The sequence below is a fragment of the Primulina eburnea genome, chromosome 10, assembly GCF_022965805.1.
Source record: "Primulina eburnea isolate SZY01 chromosome 10, ASM2296580v1, whole genome shotgun sequence".
Taxonomy (NCBI): Eukaryota; Viridiplantae; Streptophyta; class Magnoliopsida; order Lamiales; family Gesneriaceae; genus Primulina; species Primulina eburnea.
This window is the reverse complement of record NC_133110.1, coordinates 11322096-11340918: the sequence shown is the minus strand read 5'-3', so window position 1 is coordinate 11340918 and position 18823 is coordinate 11322096. Positions and strand designations below refer to the sequence as shown.

The 18823-nt window shown below is 35.3% G+C and overlaps 1 protein-coding gene across 1 annotated transcript; it reads left to right on the top strand.

The window, feature by feature from the left end:
• Positions 1-681: 681 nt before the first annotated feature.
• Positions 682-11855, top strand: LOC140842891 (probable U3 small nucleolar RNA-associated protein 11). Its single transcript, XM_073211096.1, has 7 exons — positions 682-737; positions 844-930; positions 1035-1130; positions 1234-1348; positions 1424-1503; positions 10375-10447; positions 11733-11855. Exons 1-7 carry the CDS (start codon positions 682-684, stop codon positions 11853-11855), a joined length of 630 nt encoding a protein of 209 aa, XP_073067197.1.
• The last annotated feature ends 6968 nt before the right edge of the window (positions 11856-18823 follow it).

Below are 18823 nucleotides of genomic sequence, written 5' to 3'. Positions count from 1 at the left end.
TTAAGTAATTATTCTAGTTAATTATAATAAAATCATATAAAAATTATTTCTAAATTTTTTAATATAATATCAAGATTTTGTTTTTTATTTCTGTGATATCATAATTTTGTGTGTTGTGTGTGTATTTGTATACTCAATCAGGAGTAGGTCTCTTGTGAAATGGTCTCACGAATCTTTATCTGTGAGACGGGTCAACCCTATCGATATTAACAATAAAATATAATTCTCTTAGCATAAAAAGTAATATTTTTCATGGAAGATCCAAATAAGATATCCATCTCACAAAATAAGATTCGTGATATCGTCTCACATAAGTTTTTGCACTCAATCCGGAAGCCAATTTGCATGATTGAATTTTAGTTAATTTAGAATAATTTTTTTGCCACAATATAAAATACTTTTCATCAAATCAAGATTCTCTGCATTGGTGTCTCCTTTAAACCCTAAGCCTTCACCGCTTTCCACAGGCGAGTCTTCTGTGCTTAATAATTATTTTGAATTTGGTGTAAATACGAAAGAAATTCTTTTTTTTTCTGTGCCGATAATCTTCGCTGTTTCACGGTTAAATTATTTCAACTCAAGATTTTTGTTAGCCCTTTATGTTTTCTGTAGTGGTTTTTGCCTTTCTGAAGTGCGTAAATTAATTTTAAAGTTCTGTGAATTTTTTTTGCTAGCATAAAGATGTCGTCTTTAAGGAATGCTATTCCAAGAAAAGCTCACAAGGAGCGCGCTCAGCAGTAAGTGTGATTATTTTTGGGGCCATTAATTTCTTTATTGCCCGTTTTGAAATATTTTGACGTATATTTCCGGTTCACTCAATTGATGATTTGTTGTGTGTACCAGGCATTTGAGAAGGAAATTTTGGCTGCTCGAAAAACATAAAGATCATGTCATTCGTGCACAAGCCTATCACCAGAAGGAGCAGACTTTACTGGTAATTTCTACTACCCTGCGTCTTGTTGGTTTTGGTAGCATTTTATGAACGAAATTTGGCGAGTTCTTATTTTATGGTAAGTCGCTTCTGCGTGTTTATAACAAAAACTTAAGGAAAAAGCAGCATTGAGGAACCCAGATGAATTTTACTTCAAGATGATTAAAACAAAAACTGTTGGCGGAGTCCATAAACCTGAGTAAGCTGGAAAATTTTATTTTTATGAGGTTATCTGTTCTCTTTTCAGGATATTTATTTGAGTGTAATTTGAATATTAGCTGTTGAATGTGGATTTTGTAAAGGAGCCAGGCTAATAAGTACACTAACGAAGAGCTGATGTTGATGAAGACCCAAGACATGGGATATATTTTGCAGAAGCTTCAAACTGAAAAAAAAGGTTATATTTTAGAGTTTCTGGTTTTTGGGGTCTCGGATTCTCGAGATAGCTGTCATGCAGGTTCTTTATTCTGAAATTTAACTTTTTGGATGCAGAAAATTGAAAGACTTAATGGTATGTTGCATTCTATTGACAATCAGTCATCATCCAAACATGTTTTTTATGCCGACAACAGGTGAGTGATCAAGCCCTTTTTCTGCTGATTCTTGATAGTTTTTATACCCATTTTTTAGAGTAGTCAATTTCATGTTATAACAGTTATGTCACCACCAAGTTTATTCTTTTCTCATTATTAGATATGGTCGCTTCTGATAGATTAATTAATTTATTTCTTCAAAGTCATTTTATTCCCTTCTGCTTTAGAAAGAACGTCTAATATGTAATCTAGGCAATTAAGATAAAACTATCCGAAGGCCAATTTCAAAATTTCAATGACCAAGTGTAAAGGCCCGAAATTCGTGCTTCAAAATTTGCGAAAAAATTAGAATTTTCTTTTTAAAATAATTAAATTGCCTCATTCATAAAATAGACCGATAAATAAAGGTTAATGTTCAAAATGGCAGCGGAAGAAATTAATGTTTGCAAAGTATCAATTTAAAATAATTCATCAACAGATAAAAACTGTGTTCGGAAAATAATAAATGCTAAAAATGAGGTCCTCGGGTTCCACTACTGTCGACCCAAGCTAGCTCACTGGTCCCCGCCCTCGGCCCCGACCTCATCAGTACCTACAACAATCAAGTCTAGTGAGTCTAAAGACTCAGCATGCATATATCGTAAATAACAAGTAAATAAATAATAAAGTCGCATGCAAGTGAAAATATCATGTAATGAGGTGTAACGTAAAATATCATTTCAATAGTAATTATAGTACGTGCATAACTGAACTGAAAATATCATGGTAAAAATGTTTGCTCCTTGGAGCCCTGTAATAAAATAGTTGTAATAGTTTTCTTGGTGAGATTATGGTCTACGCAAGTGGTCCCTGAACTGAACTGACCGGTAACTGGCGACCGGGCCGATAACTGACGATCGGGGGAAACTGACCGGTAACTGGCGACCGGGTGAAACTAGCCGATAACTGACGGCCGGACCGTTAACTGACGACCGAGAACTGAACTGACCGGTAACTGACGACCGGATGAAATAATAATCCCAGGATAGTAAAGTGACCGCAATCAATATCGCATAAATCTCAAAATGAATATTTTTCTCGTGATATAATTAAATAACATCATTAAATATGAACAATTTCGATCTTCTTGCATTAAAATCATGTACTTGCGATATTTAAAAATACCTATATGGCTTGATTGAAGAGTGAAAGAAGATATAAACATGCCTTGGTTTGTTTTGACAGGAAAAAAAAACCGAAATAACAACACGGCACGGCGGAGACGGGGTGCTCTTCACTTTCTCACTTTTTCTCTCTTAATTCCTTTAAACCAAGCATGCACCATAATTATTTTAATGGCGTAAAAATCGTAAACGTGATGCATGAACAATTCAAATATCATGATTTGTGCTTAGGACGCTGCCAGGACCAAAAATCTCACCCCAGTTGTAAAATGACTATTTTGCCCCTGGAAACCCGAAAATTAGCGTTTCACCCCTAGACTTCTACAATTGACCCGAATCTTACCAAACTCCTTAAATGTCCCAAAACATTTTTAAAAGTGTTCTTATACGTAAACTCGAGCCCATACTATAACTTCATCGATTCGTTTTTTTTTTAAACATGGACCGGGGTCCAGTTTTTAATCCGAATCGACTCGAAAAGCAACTAAATCTTTTCCAACTTTTGAAACCACCTTACAAACTTTAAAAAGATCCTAAAATGATCACCTCATCCTCATAAGCCACGGCTGGAACTCCAGCACATCATTTGACACTAATCTCTCTCCACAAGCCACGTGTACCCTTTGCTCACCTCTCCAAATTCATGCCAACCCTCCTCCACCGAACCAGCCCTCAACCAATCACCTCTAGACTAATCTAAGCTCTCTCCTGGATGCAATCAACCCACGCAAACACCACCATGCAACAACCCTTTCACTCATGATCGCCCCACACTAAAATGAGCCACCCACGGTTCATACTCCTTCCCGTGATTGAACCATACCAAGGTGTACCAGCAGCCTTCAGACCTTTCCAAAGCCACGGTTCAGACCCCATGTAACCTGGTTCAGACCTCGGATCGGTCTTCAGGCCATCGACTCCACCCCTACCTCCATATATGCACTAACCGAGACTCCCTCCCAGAAATCCCTCTACTCGACCACTCCTTAGCAGCGTTCAACCACTCAACTAAACCCCAAGCCAAACATCTCGACACACCAGAAACTCTTAACCACACAAGGATCGCAGCCCTTTGCACCGAATTCAGAAAAACGTGAGTTTCAAAGCATGGAATGCAAAGATACATGCAAAAACCAAAACCAACCATGCACATACTTGGATCGAGAGTTTCACAAAACAAATACTCACATAACAGCATGTATATATCGTGTATGATGCATAAAGAAAATGGTACAAATGCGTGCCTTGATGTTATAGACGCGAGGGGATCGAAGAACGATTGCCGGAGATATTTTTTTCTTCAAGAAATGATCTTGGCCGATGGAACCTTCAGTAGAAAATGGTGAAACCGATGGAGAATAATGATGAACAAGTGGGTGTCGGCTGGTGGGGGAAAAGGTAGGGTTAGGTTTAGGTTAAAGAATGGTTTATTGTTAATTAAATAGTAATCAAATGGCTAATGGGCCCTAAATTGTTTAATTAAAAGCTTAAAAGAGTTTTAAGCCCAACGAGCTTAAAATTTGGCCCATTAAATCCAAATACAATCTCGAAAAATAATTCGTGTTGAAATGATTTTGAAAATATTAGTCGAACCATTAAAAAGTCTCCCGATTCGATAAAATTTGCGTACCGTTAAAAATTAAAATCCTGCGGGTAAAAATACCCAAAATTTCCCATTTTCGAAAAATACACTTAAAAATTCTTTAAATTAATTTACAAAAATAATCGTGAAATAAATAGTTTTTCCTGAAAATTCTCCGGTCTCCGATCCTCGTTCGAACGTGAAATGCATCTAGAAATCCTAATGCATGAATTTCATGAATTAAATCTTATCATGTATGAATTATGTATAAAATGCATAAAACTAATTAAACACAAATTAATGAAATAAACATGCATTTTATGCTTTAAAAGAATTTAATAAAATACCAAATAAATTTAATAATTTGCATCATGTGGTTCACGTGGACTTTTCGGTTTTTGGGACGTTACAATCTTCCCCCCTTAAATTGAATTTCATCCCCGAAATTCGCTTATCCTTTATAATCAAAAAGTTTAGATTCTTAATTCTAGTATCCGAATAATCCACGCTTCCGCTGCACTACTCTGATAAAATAAATGTTAAACCTTCCTTATGTCTCCTCAATCCTAATTATATTGCCTACTGAATCCTTGATTGCGAATTGCAACTTTAAACGACTTATGGTGACTTAGTTTTATTCTGTTATGTCCTCGAATTTCTGACTTTCTCGCAATTTCTCATACTAGAAATGGATATCCCAACTTATCGTACTTTACTTTTCTTATACAACATCCTTAATGTCCAGCGTCCTATTACACTGGTATTTAGACAGTTCAACTTAGGAAATCTTAGCCTCAAAATTTACTGACTGACTTCTATCCTCGGTGATACACTTAAAATTTAACCTTTATCTCAACCCCATAACAAAATTAGCCTAAGATACTTGAATCGAATATTTATCTTACGGCACCAAAATTACATAACTTAATTATTTACAAGTACACCCCAAATATTAAATTATTGCAAATCTTAAATTCGAGTAGTGATAATCCATAAAACCCAAAATATACAATCTCGATCTTCTACCTTAATAATAAAACCCTTCTAGTATCAAATACATTCTTAAACTATTCTCTTTCCAGTTACAATATAGTCGAGGCCTAAGACTCGGGATTTTCCTCATTGAACAAATGTCGCATTCTTAAGTATCATCATTGCTTAATTTAATATTAGCGTATAAAACTTAATAAGTTATCTCATGGTAGCATTAGACTAACTTTAATAAATCAACTTCACTTATAACCCATAGAGTTCTAGAATCCCCATAACAAGCTTTTAGATTTTTTAGTCGATAAAAATCAAAACATTCATTCATTGATTACTTATGTTGAACACAACTAATTTCCTTTTGTTTTTAATTCACCCAAAATTTCCGTATGAAAAAAATATCCCATAAATTTGAAATTCAAACTTACACAATCCAAGTAGTCTAAGATAACCTAATTCCAACACACATAATCCCTTATTCCCAAATTTCTTAATGACTTACAAAAATTCCTCAAGGTAAGGTGTCTACTCAATTCTTATATGCGTTTATCAAGTAACCTACCTATCCATCATACCCAACTTTCTAGAAAGATTTAACCCCAACAAAGATATAATTTTAACTCTTAAGATCACGATTAAAACTTATGATACGTCGAACTTAATTTCTCAAAATTTTGTTAACTCAATATCTACTCTTATAACTTAACTAACTGATCACTTTACCTTAAATTGTCGTCACTTTAAATTCTTAATTCGTCACAACATTATTTCTCTAACGCTTAAATTTTCACGCCTAAGATTGATTCATCCTACAATGTCCTTGGTTACCATTCATTATAACATTATAACCCAAATATCTAAATATTCTATATTTCCTTCAAGACTAAATAACCGAAAAGTCATATCCTTTAAACTGTTCAATTCCCACTTACTACTAAATAAGTTCTCAAATTTCTTAAAATTGTAAAATTAATTCTTACTTTCCTCGAACATAATCCAATTTTTCCCTAAATCTCGAAATTCCACAATTACCCGTGAGTCCTCAGTATTCCCAATTTCATTTTATAGATTTCCCGTATCATAAGGTTCAATAGCCTTAAGTTTATTAAACCCAAAATTAATTCTCATAACACGTCTTACATTTCTTAAAATCCCAAGTGTTCCTCAAAAGTTCGCATTTACTCCTTAAAAATTTTGAAAATTGCAATCTGGCCCTTACAGTTCTCCAAATTTACATTTTTGCCCTACAACTCTTCGAAATTTGCATTATTGTCCCCATAAAATTTTCCATATTTCTCTCATTAAACTTTAAAATTCTCGAACTCAAAAATTAATTCCCAAAATTTGGTAAATTCAAAAATAGTCCCTTAGAATTTTTTTGTTTTGTACTTAGGTCCTCAAATTATTAGTTATCACAATCGGGTCCTTAAAATTCTTAATTCATACAATTCAATCCTTAAATCCAACTAGATAGAGCATGCATCCTAAATAAATTCTCATAATTAATCTTACATTTTTATAGATAATTAAAATTCTCAAATTGTACATTTATAATCTTAACGATTGTCGTAGTTTTCGAATCGCTATTGCTTATAAGAAATCCTCAAAAATTCACTCGACTAACAACCAAGAACCATCAATAATTTCTTAGAAATTCTCCAAGTCCCAAAGGCATTCATAATTTTCAAGATTAACTTATGACCCATAAGGAGGACATCGGTACTGTTGACCAAAAATTAATATAGTCAAATCAATTTCAACTTCTCCTAAAGCCCAATATTTGGATTCTTAGACATTTCCAATTCCAAACATAACCAACATGCATAATTACATTATTTCTATAAATTTAAATAAATACTGAATAATTAAAATTTGATCATAAAATATTTCATGAAAACATGCTGATAAAATATTTGCTTTAAATAAAAGGCGTAAATGTAAAACATACAGACCGAAGACGTGACTTCACGAGCTTCTCGTGGTCAGTAGTAGTACAACCCTTTACAAGAACATAGGCTCTGATACCAACTGTAAAGGTCCGAAATTCGTGCTTGAAAATTTGCATAAAAATTAGAATTTTTTTTAATAATTAAATTGCCTCATTCATAAAATAGACTGATAAATAAAGGTTAATGTTCAAAATGGCAGCGGAAGAAATTAATGTTTGCAAAGTATCAATTTAAAATAATTCATCAACAGATAAAAACTGAGTTCGGAAAATAATAAATGCTAAAAATGAGGTCATCGGGTTCCACTACTGCCGACCCAAGCTAGCTCACTGGTCCCCGCCCTCGGCCTCGACTTCATCAGTACCTACAACAATCAAGTCTAGTGAGTCTAAAAACTCAACATGCATATATCGTAAATAACAAGTAAATAAATAATATAGTCGCATGCAAGTGAAAATATCCTGTAATGATGTGTAGCGTAAAATATCATTTCAATAGTAATTATAGTACGTGCATAACTGAACTGAAAATATCATGGTAAAAATGTTTGCTCCTTGGAGCCCTGTAATGAAATAACTTGTAATAGTTTTCTAGGTAAGATTATGGTCTACGCAAGTGGTCCCTGAACTGAACTGACCGGTAACTGGCGGCCGGGCCGGTAACTGACAACCGGGGGAAACTGACCGGTAACTGGCGACTGGGCCGATAACTGACGACCGGGGGAAACTGACCGGTAACTGCGACCAGGTGAAACTAACCGGTAACTGACGACCGGACCGGTAACTGACGACCGAGAACTGAATTGACCGATAACTGGCGACCGGATAAAATAATAATCCCAGGATAGTAAAGTGACCACAAGCAATATCGCATAAATCTCAAAATGAATATTTTGCTCGTGATATAATTAAATAGCATCATTAAATATGAACAATTTCGATTTCTTGCATTAAAATCATGTACTTGCGATATTTAAAAATACCTATATGGCTTGATTGAAGAGTGAAAGAAGATATAAACATGCCTTGGTTTGTTTTGACACAAAACAAACGAAATAACGACACGGCACGGCGGAGACGGAGTTCTCTTCACTTTCTCACTTTTTCTCTCTTAATTCCTTTAAACCAAGCATGCACCATAATTATTATAATAGCGTAAAAATCGTAAACGTGATGCATGAACATTTAAATATCATGATTTGTGCTCAGGACGCTTCCAGGACAAAAAATCTCACCCCGGTTGCAAAATGACTATTTTGCCCCTGGAAACCCGAAAATTAGCGTTTCACCCCTAGACTTCTACAATTGACCCGAATCTTACCAAACTCCTTAAAATGTCCCAAAAAGTTTTTAAAAGTGTTCTTATACGTAAACTCGAGCCCATACTATAACTTAATCGATTCGTTTTTTTTAAACTTTGACCGGGGTCCAGGTTTTAATCCGAATCGACTCGAAACGCAACTAAATCTTTTCCAACTTTTGAACCCACCTTACAAACTTTAAAAAGATCCTAAAATTATCACCTCATCCTCATAAACCCACGGCTGGAACTCCAGCACATCATTTGACAATAATCTCTCTCCACAAGCCACGTCTACCCTTTGCTCACCTCTCCAAATTCATGCCAACCCTCCTCCACCGAACCAGCCCTCAACTAATCACCTCTCGACTAATCTAAGCTCTCTCCTGGACGCAAACAACCCACGCAAACACCCCCATGCACCAAACCTTTCACTCATGATTGCCCCACACTAAAATGAGCCACCCACGGTTCATGCTCCTTCCCGTGATTGAACCATACCAAGGTGTACCAGCAGCCTTCAGACCTTTCCACAGCCACGGTTCAGACTCCATGTAACCTGGTTCAGACCTCGGATCGGTCTTCAAGCCATCGACTCAACCCCTACCTCCATATATGCACTGACCGAGCCTCCCTCCCAGAAATCCCTCTACTCGACCACTCCTTAGCAGCGTTCGACCACTCAACTAAATCCCAAGACAAACATCTGGACACACCAGAAACTCTTAACCACACAAGGATCGCAGCCCTTTGCACCGAATTTAGAAAAACGTGAGTTTCAAAGCATGGAATGCAAAGATACATGCAAAAACCAAAACCAACCATGCACATACTTGGATCGAGAGTTTCACAAAACAAATACTCATATAACAGCATGTATATATCGTATATGATGCATAAAGAAAATGGTACAAATGCGTGCCTTGATGTTATAGACGCGAGGGGATCGAAGAACGATTGCCGGAGATATTTTTTTCTTCAAGAAATGATCTTGGCCGATGGAACTTTCAGCAGAAAATGGTGAAACCGATGGAGAATAATGATGAACAAGTGGGTGTCGGCTGGTGATGGGAAAGGTAGGGTTAGGTTTATGTTAAAGAATGGTTTAGTGTTAATTAAATAGTAATCAAATGGCTAATGGGCCCTAAATTGTTTAATTAAAAGCTTAAAAGAATTTTAAGCCCAACGAGCTTAAAAGTAGGCCCATTAAATCCAAATACAATCTCGAAAAATATTTCGTGTTGAAATGATTTTGAAAATATTAGCCGAACCATTAAAAAGTCTCCCGATTCGATAAAATTTGCGTACCGTTAAAAATTAAAATCCTGCGGGTAAAAATACCCAAAATTTCCCATTTTCTAAAAATACACTTAAAAATGCTTTAAATTAATTTACAAAAATAAATCGTGAAATAAAATAGTTTTTCCTGAAAATTCTCCGGTCACCGATTCTCGTTCGAATGTGAAATGCATCTAGAAATCCTAATGCATGAATTTCATGAAGTAAATCTTATCATGCATGAATTATGTATAAAATGCATAAAAATAATTAAACAAAAATTAATGAAATAAAAATGCATTTTATGTTTTAAAAGAATTTAATAAAATACCAAATAAATTTAATAATTTGCATCATGTGCTTCACGTGGACTTTTTGGTTTTCGAGACGTTACACCAAGGGGCAATGAGACTGTCTTCTCTGGAACTTCTGTTTGAATCACTTGAATTCCATGTTTACACTTGTGTCTGCAATTGACAGATTTTTTTTTCATCCAAGACAGTGATTTGGTGGTAATGTACTGGTCACACAAAGTATTAATGCATAAAATGGTGCTGGTCAAAAATTTTTTTCAGTAGTATAGCATTTTGAGCTTAACAGATATTTTTGTGTTTCATGAAGTATGTTGGCTGGCTGTTGATTCTCTTTCTAGGGAGGAGGCAAGAGAAGTACGCAAAAAAGTTTCAGAACAAGGGAACCCATCAGCTTTTAAAGACTTGCCTAAAGTTATTTTGAGGTACTGAAAGCTATTTTTTTTAGTCAATTGCCTCCTACGAAATTGGATTGCCAGGTTGATAACCTGTTTCTACTTGCCTCCCCACAATTAAGATCCCTACCGAGTACCGAATGATATCATTACCGTCAATCCATAAGCTATATTGCAAAAACGAAGTGGACTAAAAATTTTCCTTGACAATCAAAAATAATTTGCTTTAGTCTACCTGTCCTCACAGCTCTTTCATTTGTCTCTTCACCACCCATACTTTACCCCCTTTAAGTTATCAATACCTCACTTGTTGATTGAATATGGTGATATTTGGCGTCTTGTCATAATATCTTATTTTTCTTATTGAATTTAGTTTTCAATTTCTACTTCTTTGGTATTCCCTGCTATTGTTCGAGTTTTCTCTTCATAAACTTTTTTGGATTTGTTGGTCACAAATATATACCAATTGGGAATATCAATCGCATGCTATGTGAGTTAATTATAATTCCATTTATGCGTGCATGATAAATATTTATGGCCGTGTGTCCTTTTTGTGTTTTCTGGACTTTCTACTGGGCTTCTATTTCTTCCCAGAGATCAATACTATCCCGTCATTGTGAGTGTTGTATCTTTGTATAAATTTTATGGGAATTAGGGGATGATACTTTTCTCCATCATTTATCCTTGCCACTTGACGAACTTTGGTTCAAGAAATCGAATTGATGCACAAGTGCTAGAGCATTTAAACCCAACTGACGTTTCTTGTATCATGAACTACTATCTATCATATTCCCTAAAGGGTCTTGCTTGTTGGCATTCGTTGCTGCATTTTCCAAAAATTTAATCCTTTTTCTATGCTGTATCTTTCAACTTTGATTTTGGGAATTTAGTTTTATTCCAAATGACTTTTCTGTTTCTTGTAGAACATAATTTATCGAATCAAATGGTTGGTTATCTGCCCGCCGTGCACAAATCCTTTTATTTTGATGAGTTTTGCTTTGGTTGATTTCCAAATTTCTTTTCAGTCTCTCCTTGGCTTTAGGCCTTCATATTACTTTTGTTTCTCTTCTACATCGAGGAAGTTAGACTAGAATTTGTGGTTGAGGAGTTTAGTTTAATCGTGTATAGAAACACGGTCAACATGCAAGAAGACAGATTTTTCATATCGAGAGCTAGAGGCTAGAAAAAAACGGTTAAAAGACCTAGAGAAAATATACACGGATATGTCTATGCAGAAAGAGTTACAGGTATCAATATTTCAGAGAGTACGTTATACGCTTCATTTTTTCCTTTTTTCGCTGTAGGGTAATCATTTTAATGCATCATTGGTGCAGAAAAGGGGTAAGAAACGCAAACTGCGTGAAGATGAAATGGTTAGTCCCACTTCAAGACCCGTGTATAAATGGCGACAGGAAAAGAAACGTTGAATAGAATACTTATATAACGAAGATTTCTTGAATGAGAACCTGAGGAGGGGACGTGTAGAACCCGTAAATTAAACCACGTATTTAATCCATGCATAATTCTAGTATTTAAATTTAAAATGATTTTTATTGTATGAGTATTCAAATTCTTTTCTTTAAATTTATTTATTTTACACAGTAGTTTAATTATTATCTTTTCAATAAAATAAGTGAGGCCGGACTGGAGATGAAGTATTGAGATAAGTTAATAAAGACTTATTTAAGAAGTGGTAATTTAGCATGTTAGTAAATATATTTTAAAAAGTTGACATGCATACAAGTTATTAAACTTCTTTGGTATTTTATTTAATTGTTTTTAAAGCATTAAATGCATGTTCCTTTCATTAATTTATGTTTAATTATTTTTATCAATTTTATGCAAAATTCATGCATGATAGGATTTATTTCATGAAATTTTAGAAGTTCATGCATTAGTGTTTCTAGATGCATTTCACGCTCGAACGAGGAACGGAGACCGGGAAATTTTCAAGAAAATTATTTTAATTACATGATTAATTTTTATTAATTATTATACGATGTTTTAAATGTATTTTTCAATAAATGGGATTTTTTGGGTATTTTTACCCGCTAGAGCATATTTTTCATCGGTACGCAAATTTTAACGAAACGAGAGACTTTTTGAGGGCTCGGGAAATATTTTCAAAAAATGTACCTAAACAAAATATTTTTGAGAGTGTTTTTGGGCTTAATGGGATTATTTTATGCATAATGGGTCTAAAATTCAACTTAACATCATTAATTTTAATAAAGGCCCATTATACTAATTATATTTTATCTAAACCTATCATTAAGACCCTAATCTCCCTACCTCCATTTGGCAGCCGCCCACTCCACTTTTTAGCAGCCACTCCCCATGTTTTTCAGCAGCATTTTTCTCCCATTCCATAAGCAAGCTTCGGCCCCTTAGTTTTCTTGCAAGCAAGGTCGTCCCTAGCTCCTCCGGTGCCTCCCCTTCGCGCGGTTCTTCTAGTTTTCGAGCGTATAAACGCAAAGGCACACTTGTATTTTCATTTTCTCATCAATCACTCCATTAATATGCTGAAAATCATGTATTTGTTTATAAATTTATCGATATACATGGTGTTTATGTTTTTGAGCAAAGTTTGATGTGAATCTTGATTTATTGTGCATGAAACTCACGCTTTTCTTGCTTAGTGCAAAGGGCTGCCGTGTTCTGCTGATAAGGGTCATTGTGAAGAGGTTTATTGCTGTCATGGGTTAAGGAAAATAGTGTTGGAATTGAAGGTTGCGTGAGTTGTGGGAATATCCGATCGAGTTTGTTTCATTTTGGTCGTTGCGGCTTGATCGGGGTGGTGGGAAGAGTTCCAGCTGTAGGAGAGCCTAAACAAACCACAGTGCAGCCCTTGAGGGGGTTGAGGCGTGGCCAAGAAGGGCTCAAGAGCAGCTGGTCGTATCCTAGGGGTGGTCTAAGCATTGGCGTCGAGTGAGGGCTAGTGGCAGAGGGGTGCTTCCTTGTGTGTCTTGGAGTGTGCGAGGGTTGAGGGCTTGCATGGGGCTGTAGGTTTGTTTCAAGTGAGTCCAGTAGGTCCTAGGGAGGCCTAGGCGAGGTCGAATCATGGCTGGTCCTCGATGGTTTGGTCTAGGAAGGTTAGAACGTGAATTCGGTGCACTCGGGTTACGGTTGGTAACTTGCTGGATTTTTCCAGCAGCCGTTTAGGGATTTGTTCGAATGTTTTAAGGTCTAATTTTAATGGTTTTAGGGTATTTTAGATGTTTATAAGGTGTGGTAAAAGTTGGGAAAAATTTGGTTGAGTTTCGAGTCGATTCGGGTTAAAACCGGGACCCCGATCTAAGTTTTAAAACGAATCGGTTCAGTTGTATTTTTGGCTCGAAATTACATCTAAGAATATTTTTAAATATGTTTTGGGAAATTTTAAGGAGTTTGGTAAGCTTCGGGTCAATTTTAGAGGTCCAGGGTTGAAAAAGAAATTTTTGGGTTTCCAGGGGTAAAATGGTCATTTTACACCCGGGTGAGATTTTGATCGTGGCAGCGCCCTGAGCACAAATCATGATATTTTTAAATGTTCATGCATCACGTTTACGATTTTTACGCTATTATAATAATTATGGTGCATGCTTGGTTTAAAGGAATTAAGAGAGAAAAAGTAAGAAAGTGAAGAGCACTCCGTCTCCGCCGCGCCGCGTCGTTATTTCGTTTGTTTTCTGTCAAAACAAACCAAGGTATGTTTATATCTTCTTTCACTCTTCAATCAAGTCATATAGGTATTTTTAAATATCGCAAGTACATGATTTTAATGCAAGAAGATCGAAATTGTTCATATTTAATAACATTATTTAATTATATCACGTGCAAAATATTCATTTTGAGATTTATGCGATATTGCTTGGGGTCACTTTACTATCATGGGATTATTATTTCACCCGGTCGCCAGTTACCGGTCAGTTTCCCCCGGTCGTCAGTTACCGGCCCGGTCGCCAGTTACCGGTTAGTTCAGTTCAGGGACCACTTGCGTAGACCATAATCTCACCAAGAAAATCATTACAAGTTATTTCATTACAGGGCTCCAAGAAGCAAACATTTTTACTATTATATTTTCAGTTCAGTTATGCACGTACTATAATTACCATTGAAATGATATTTTCCGTTACAAATCATTACAGGAAATTTTCACTTGCATGCGACTTTATTATTTATTTACTCGTTATTTACGATATATGCATGCTGAGTCTTTAGACTCACTAGACTTGATTGTTGTAGGTACTGATGATGTCAGGACCGAGGGTGGGTGTAACGTCCCAAATATCAGACTGCATATAAGCCATGCATAATTACTGTTATGATTTTTATGCATGAGAGTTTAAATTCATTCTTTTAAATTTATTGAGTCATGATTATTTATTTTTTAAAAAAATAGATGTTTAGTTTTATCTTTTCAAGATAAATACGCGAGGTCGAACCGGAGTTTGGAGATTTGAGATAAGATTAATAATAAGAAAATATTCCTAAATTTAATTTAAGTTATAAGTAATAATTTAATTTAAAGAAAAGGAATGTTTTAGGACTTATTAAATTAATTAGAGCTAAGTTATTAAATAAGTTCTTTAGGTTAATATTTAATTAAAGCTTAAATAAAAATATGTAAACAATGGAGGAGGAATTAATCTAGGTATAATATATATTCAAGATATTAAACATGGCATTTAAATACTTGAATTATAAACCATGTAATGCCATGCAAGAGTTAGTCTAAATGAATGTGTTAATTCACTAAAATATATAATGGGTATTAAAACCTTAAACAATTAAAAATGCAAGGTTTAAATAAAAATATACCATGCAAATTAGTAATAATTTTGGTCCAACATTTTAAAAGATTTCAAAGGTTTGGTAACTCTCAATTCAAACCATTTCTAATTGCACTTCATGGAGTATTCATTCTCCCACTTTAATTCACCAATTATTAGTAAATTCAAATACTATTATCCACCTCATTCCTCCTCAACCACTAGCATAGGAAATTAGCTTGAAACGTGCAGCAACAATAAGAATAAGAAAAGCTGCAGCCAAGGATGAGAAACAATTCAAAACCATTCAAAACTTCCACTTGTAACCTCCCACTTCAATGCATTTTATGGCATCTTTAACACCTCTTGTAACCATCATCTTCCTTACATAACACTCCTACATCCTATATACTCAAAAATATCAGAAACAACAAATTACTGAAATCGTAAATTAGCAGCAAAAATAAGAGCAAGGATCGGCAGAAAATGGGAATGAAAATGTATTTCAAATTCCATCCAACTTCATCACTTGTAACTCTCAACTAAATGCACTTCAATACCCATTTAACACCTCCTATATCATACACCTTCATCCCTAACATCAACTACACCCTCACCTTCGAAAAACATCAGAAAAACAGCAGCTGAAATCAAAGGAACAGCAGCAGAAAAGTAGGAAAGAAAAGAAGTTCCAACTTCGACTCCGTCGCGTCGTATTGTCGTTTTGATTTGTTTTTGTGTCAAAACAAATTCCAGGCATGTATATATTATTTCTTTGCTCTTCAATCAAGTCATAATAGATATTTTAAAACACTATATGATCAGAATTCATGAGGCAACACGAAATTTACAGCAACTTTGCAAGAAAACTGCATGTGACACTTTCGGTTTTGATTTTGTACCTCACGGGTTTGCTGAGTTTTGCTGATTTCAGGATGTTGATCGGTTCCAGGCTCACATGGCTACTACTAAGCATGAATTAGAATGTATTAGGGTGTTTTTAGTTCAATGGTTCAAGCCCATACACGCATAAACAAATAAATGACAGCAACTTTTCCCTTAAGTGCAGAATTGGAGTCAAGGTTTTATCATTTGCTTGTTTAGGGTGAGAGTTCAAACCATGGCTGTCCTAAGGACTGTAGACATGGTTAGAACCCTTCCATATCATGTCTAGGACGTGACCAAGGTGTCCTTTCAAGGCTTGGGTCAAGGTTCCCTCAGAATATTTTTAAACAACCACACAAGTGCACATTTCAAATTTCATTTCCTGTGTTAATGGGTTTCGGTTTTTTGGGTGTGGTTTGGTTTGTGGTTGGTTTCTAGCCCTTAGCCATGGTCCAAGCCATGCCTTAGGATGTTGGTAAGAGTCCTTGGGCGGTGGTTTAAGCCCATAGTCATTTATTTCGGGATTTTCAACACAAACAAGTAAACTGCTACTGCTGCACTTTTCCAGCAGCTGTGAGCTTCGGTTTTGATGCTTGTATGAGTTCTTGGTTGGCTTTTAGCCCATAGCCTTGGACTGTACAGTACCTTAATGGGTTAGGAAGGTCATGTTTTTGGCCGTTCATGATTTGGTCGAGTTTAGAGGTCGTACGAGAATTTACGGTGAAAGGTGCCAAAATGACTCTCGAAAGAGTGTTTTATGTTTTTGGATTCCTTTCACCTATTTTCGTGTTTTACAATTCTTGTGCATATTTTTCAGTAAGTTTGGGGTATTTTTAATCATGGTTAAACGTCGGTTAATGTTGGTTCGGGTTAGTACGATACCATGATTGAAAAACCAAGTGGGTGGTCCTATTAGTCTCATTTTTTGTTCTATTGTTAAGTTTTTAATTCGGTTGTCAAGTTTAAATCAAGATTATATTATTTGCATGTGTCACATATTAGAAGTAAGTCGCAGCGAGTCTGGGAACGATCCAACTCATCCGATAAAAAAAATAGTTATAATTATATTACGTGCATAAAAATATAAAATGTTTATTTTTGAGATATATGTTATATGTCTTGTGGCCACCTTATGCTTATGGGTTTGGAAGTCGGTAGGCGCAACCGAGGACCTCTCCGCCCGGTGATCTACGACCGGTTTATGATTATGTATGGGTACAGACATCCAGTCCAAGGGCTGTGATTGATCTCTACCGCCCAGTATACTGTGGTTTAGTCTGATCAGGCGCTTACGCTATGTTATGGGCCACTAGCTTAGAAACATTATCTCTACAGGATATTATGATATGTTATGACAGAGCTCTATGGAGCTAAGCTTTTACGTATGATTTTCAGATATGCACGTAATTATAATTATTCATGATACGATTTTCACTGTACGCCTTACGATACTTTATTTTTAAGTTGCATGCGATTTTATGATATATTTACTTGTTATTCACGATATATACATGTTGAGTCTTTAGACTCACTAGACTTGATTGTTGTAGGTATTGTTGAGGCCGAGACGGAGGGCGTGGACCAGTGAGCGATCTTGAGACAGCAGTAGTAAACCCGAGGACCTCATGATTTAGTTTATGCACTTTTTATTATTCAAATTCAGTTTTAATACGTTGGAATATTTTAAATCGATGTTTACGTTGGTTTATTTTTAAATTGTTGGTTGAAACATTATTCGCTTCCGCTGTTATTTTAAAGTTAAAAATTTTTTACATGTTTATTTTAATTAAATGAGACAAGATAATTATTTATTTAGAAAATTTTTAATAATTCCGCAAAATTATGAATACGAAATACGGGCCTTTACAGTGGGGACCAGTGAGCCAGCTCGAGTCGGCAGTAGTGGAACCCGAGGACCTCATTTTTCAGTATTTATTATTATATGATCAAATATTTTTATCTGTCGTTGGATTATTTTTTTACGATTATTTTGCAAACATTAAATACTTCCGCTGTCATTTTGAACATTAAACTTTATTTATCAATTTAATAAATGAATGAGGCCTTTTATTTATTTAAAGAGAAAATTCTCAAATTTTTCCGCAAATTTTCAAACACGAATTTTCGGGCCATTACAGCTGGTATCAGAGCAATGGTTCTGTAAAGGGTTGTACTACTACTGACCACGAGAAGCTCATGAAGTCACGTCTTCGGTCTGTAAGTTTTACATTTATGCATTTTATTTAAAGCAGGAATTATTTTAACCGCATGTTCTCATGAATCATTTTTACGTTCAGATTTTAATTGTTCAGTATTTATTTAAATTTAAATAAATTATTGAATTATGCATGTTGGTTACGTTTGGGTTATGTATGGAACAGTATGCCTCATAGACGCATCCTTGAGCGCACGAGAGATGATGAGCGCCGTCATGAGGACGGTGAGCATCAGAGGCAGGAGGGAAATGCACCTCCACCCCCACTGGACATAAATAAGAATTTCGCTATTGGACATTAGGAGAGGTCATAAATTATTTGACTATATTAATTTTTGGGTTAGTAGTACTGATGTTCTAGTTATGGGCCATAAGTTAAACTTAAAAATTATGAATGTTTTCGGGACTTGTAGAATTTGTAAGAAATTAGTGATGGTTCGTGGTTGCTAGTCGAAATAAATTTTTGAGAATTGCATGTAAGGATTAATGATTCGAAGACTACGACGATATTTGGAAGTATAAAACATAGAATTTATTTAGGATA

Bases quoted from the DNA above. Each gene is read 5' to 3' on its own strand.
- LOC140842891 (XM_073211096.1), top strand. From the start codon at position 682: ATGTCGTCTTTAAGGAATGCTATTCCAAGAAAAGCTCACAAGGAGCGC. The intron at 738-843 runs GTAAGTGTGATT...TGTGTGTACCAG, and splicing joins CACAAGGAGCGCGCTCAGCA to GCATTTGAGAAGGAAATTTT. The intron at 1,504-10,374 runs GTGAGTGATCAA...TTCTCTTTCTAG, and splicing joins GTTTTTTATGCCGACAACAG to GGAGGAGGCAAGAGAAGTAC.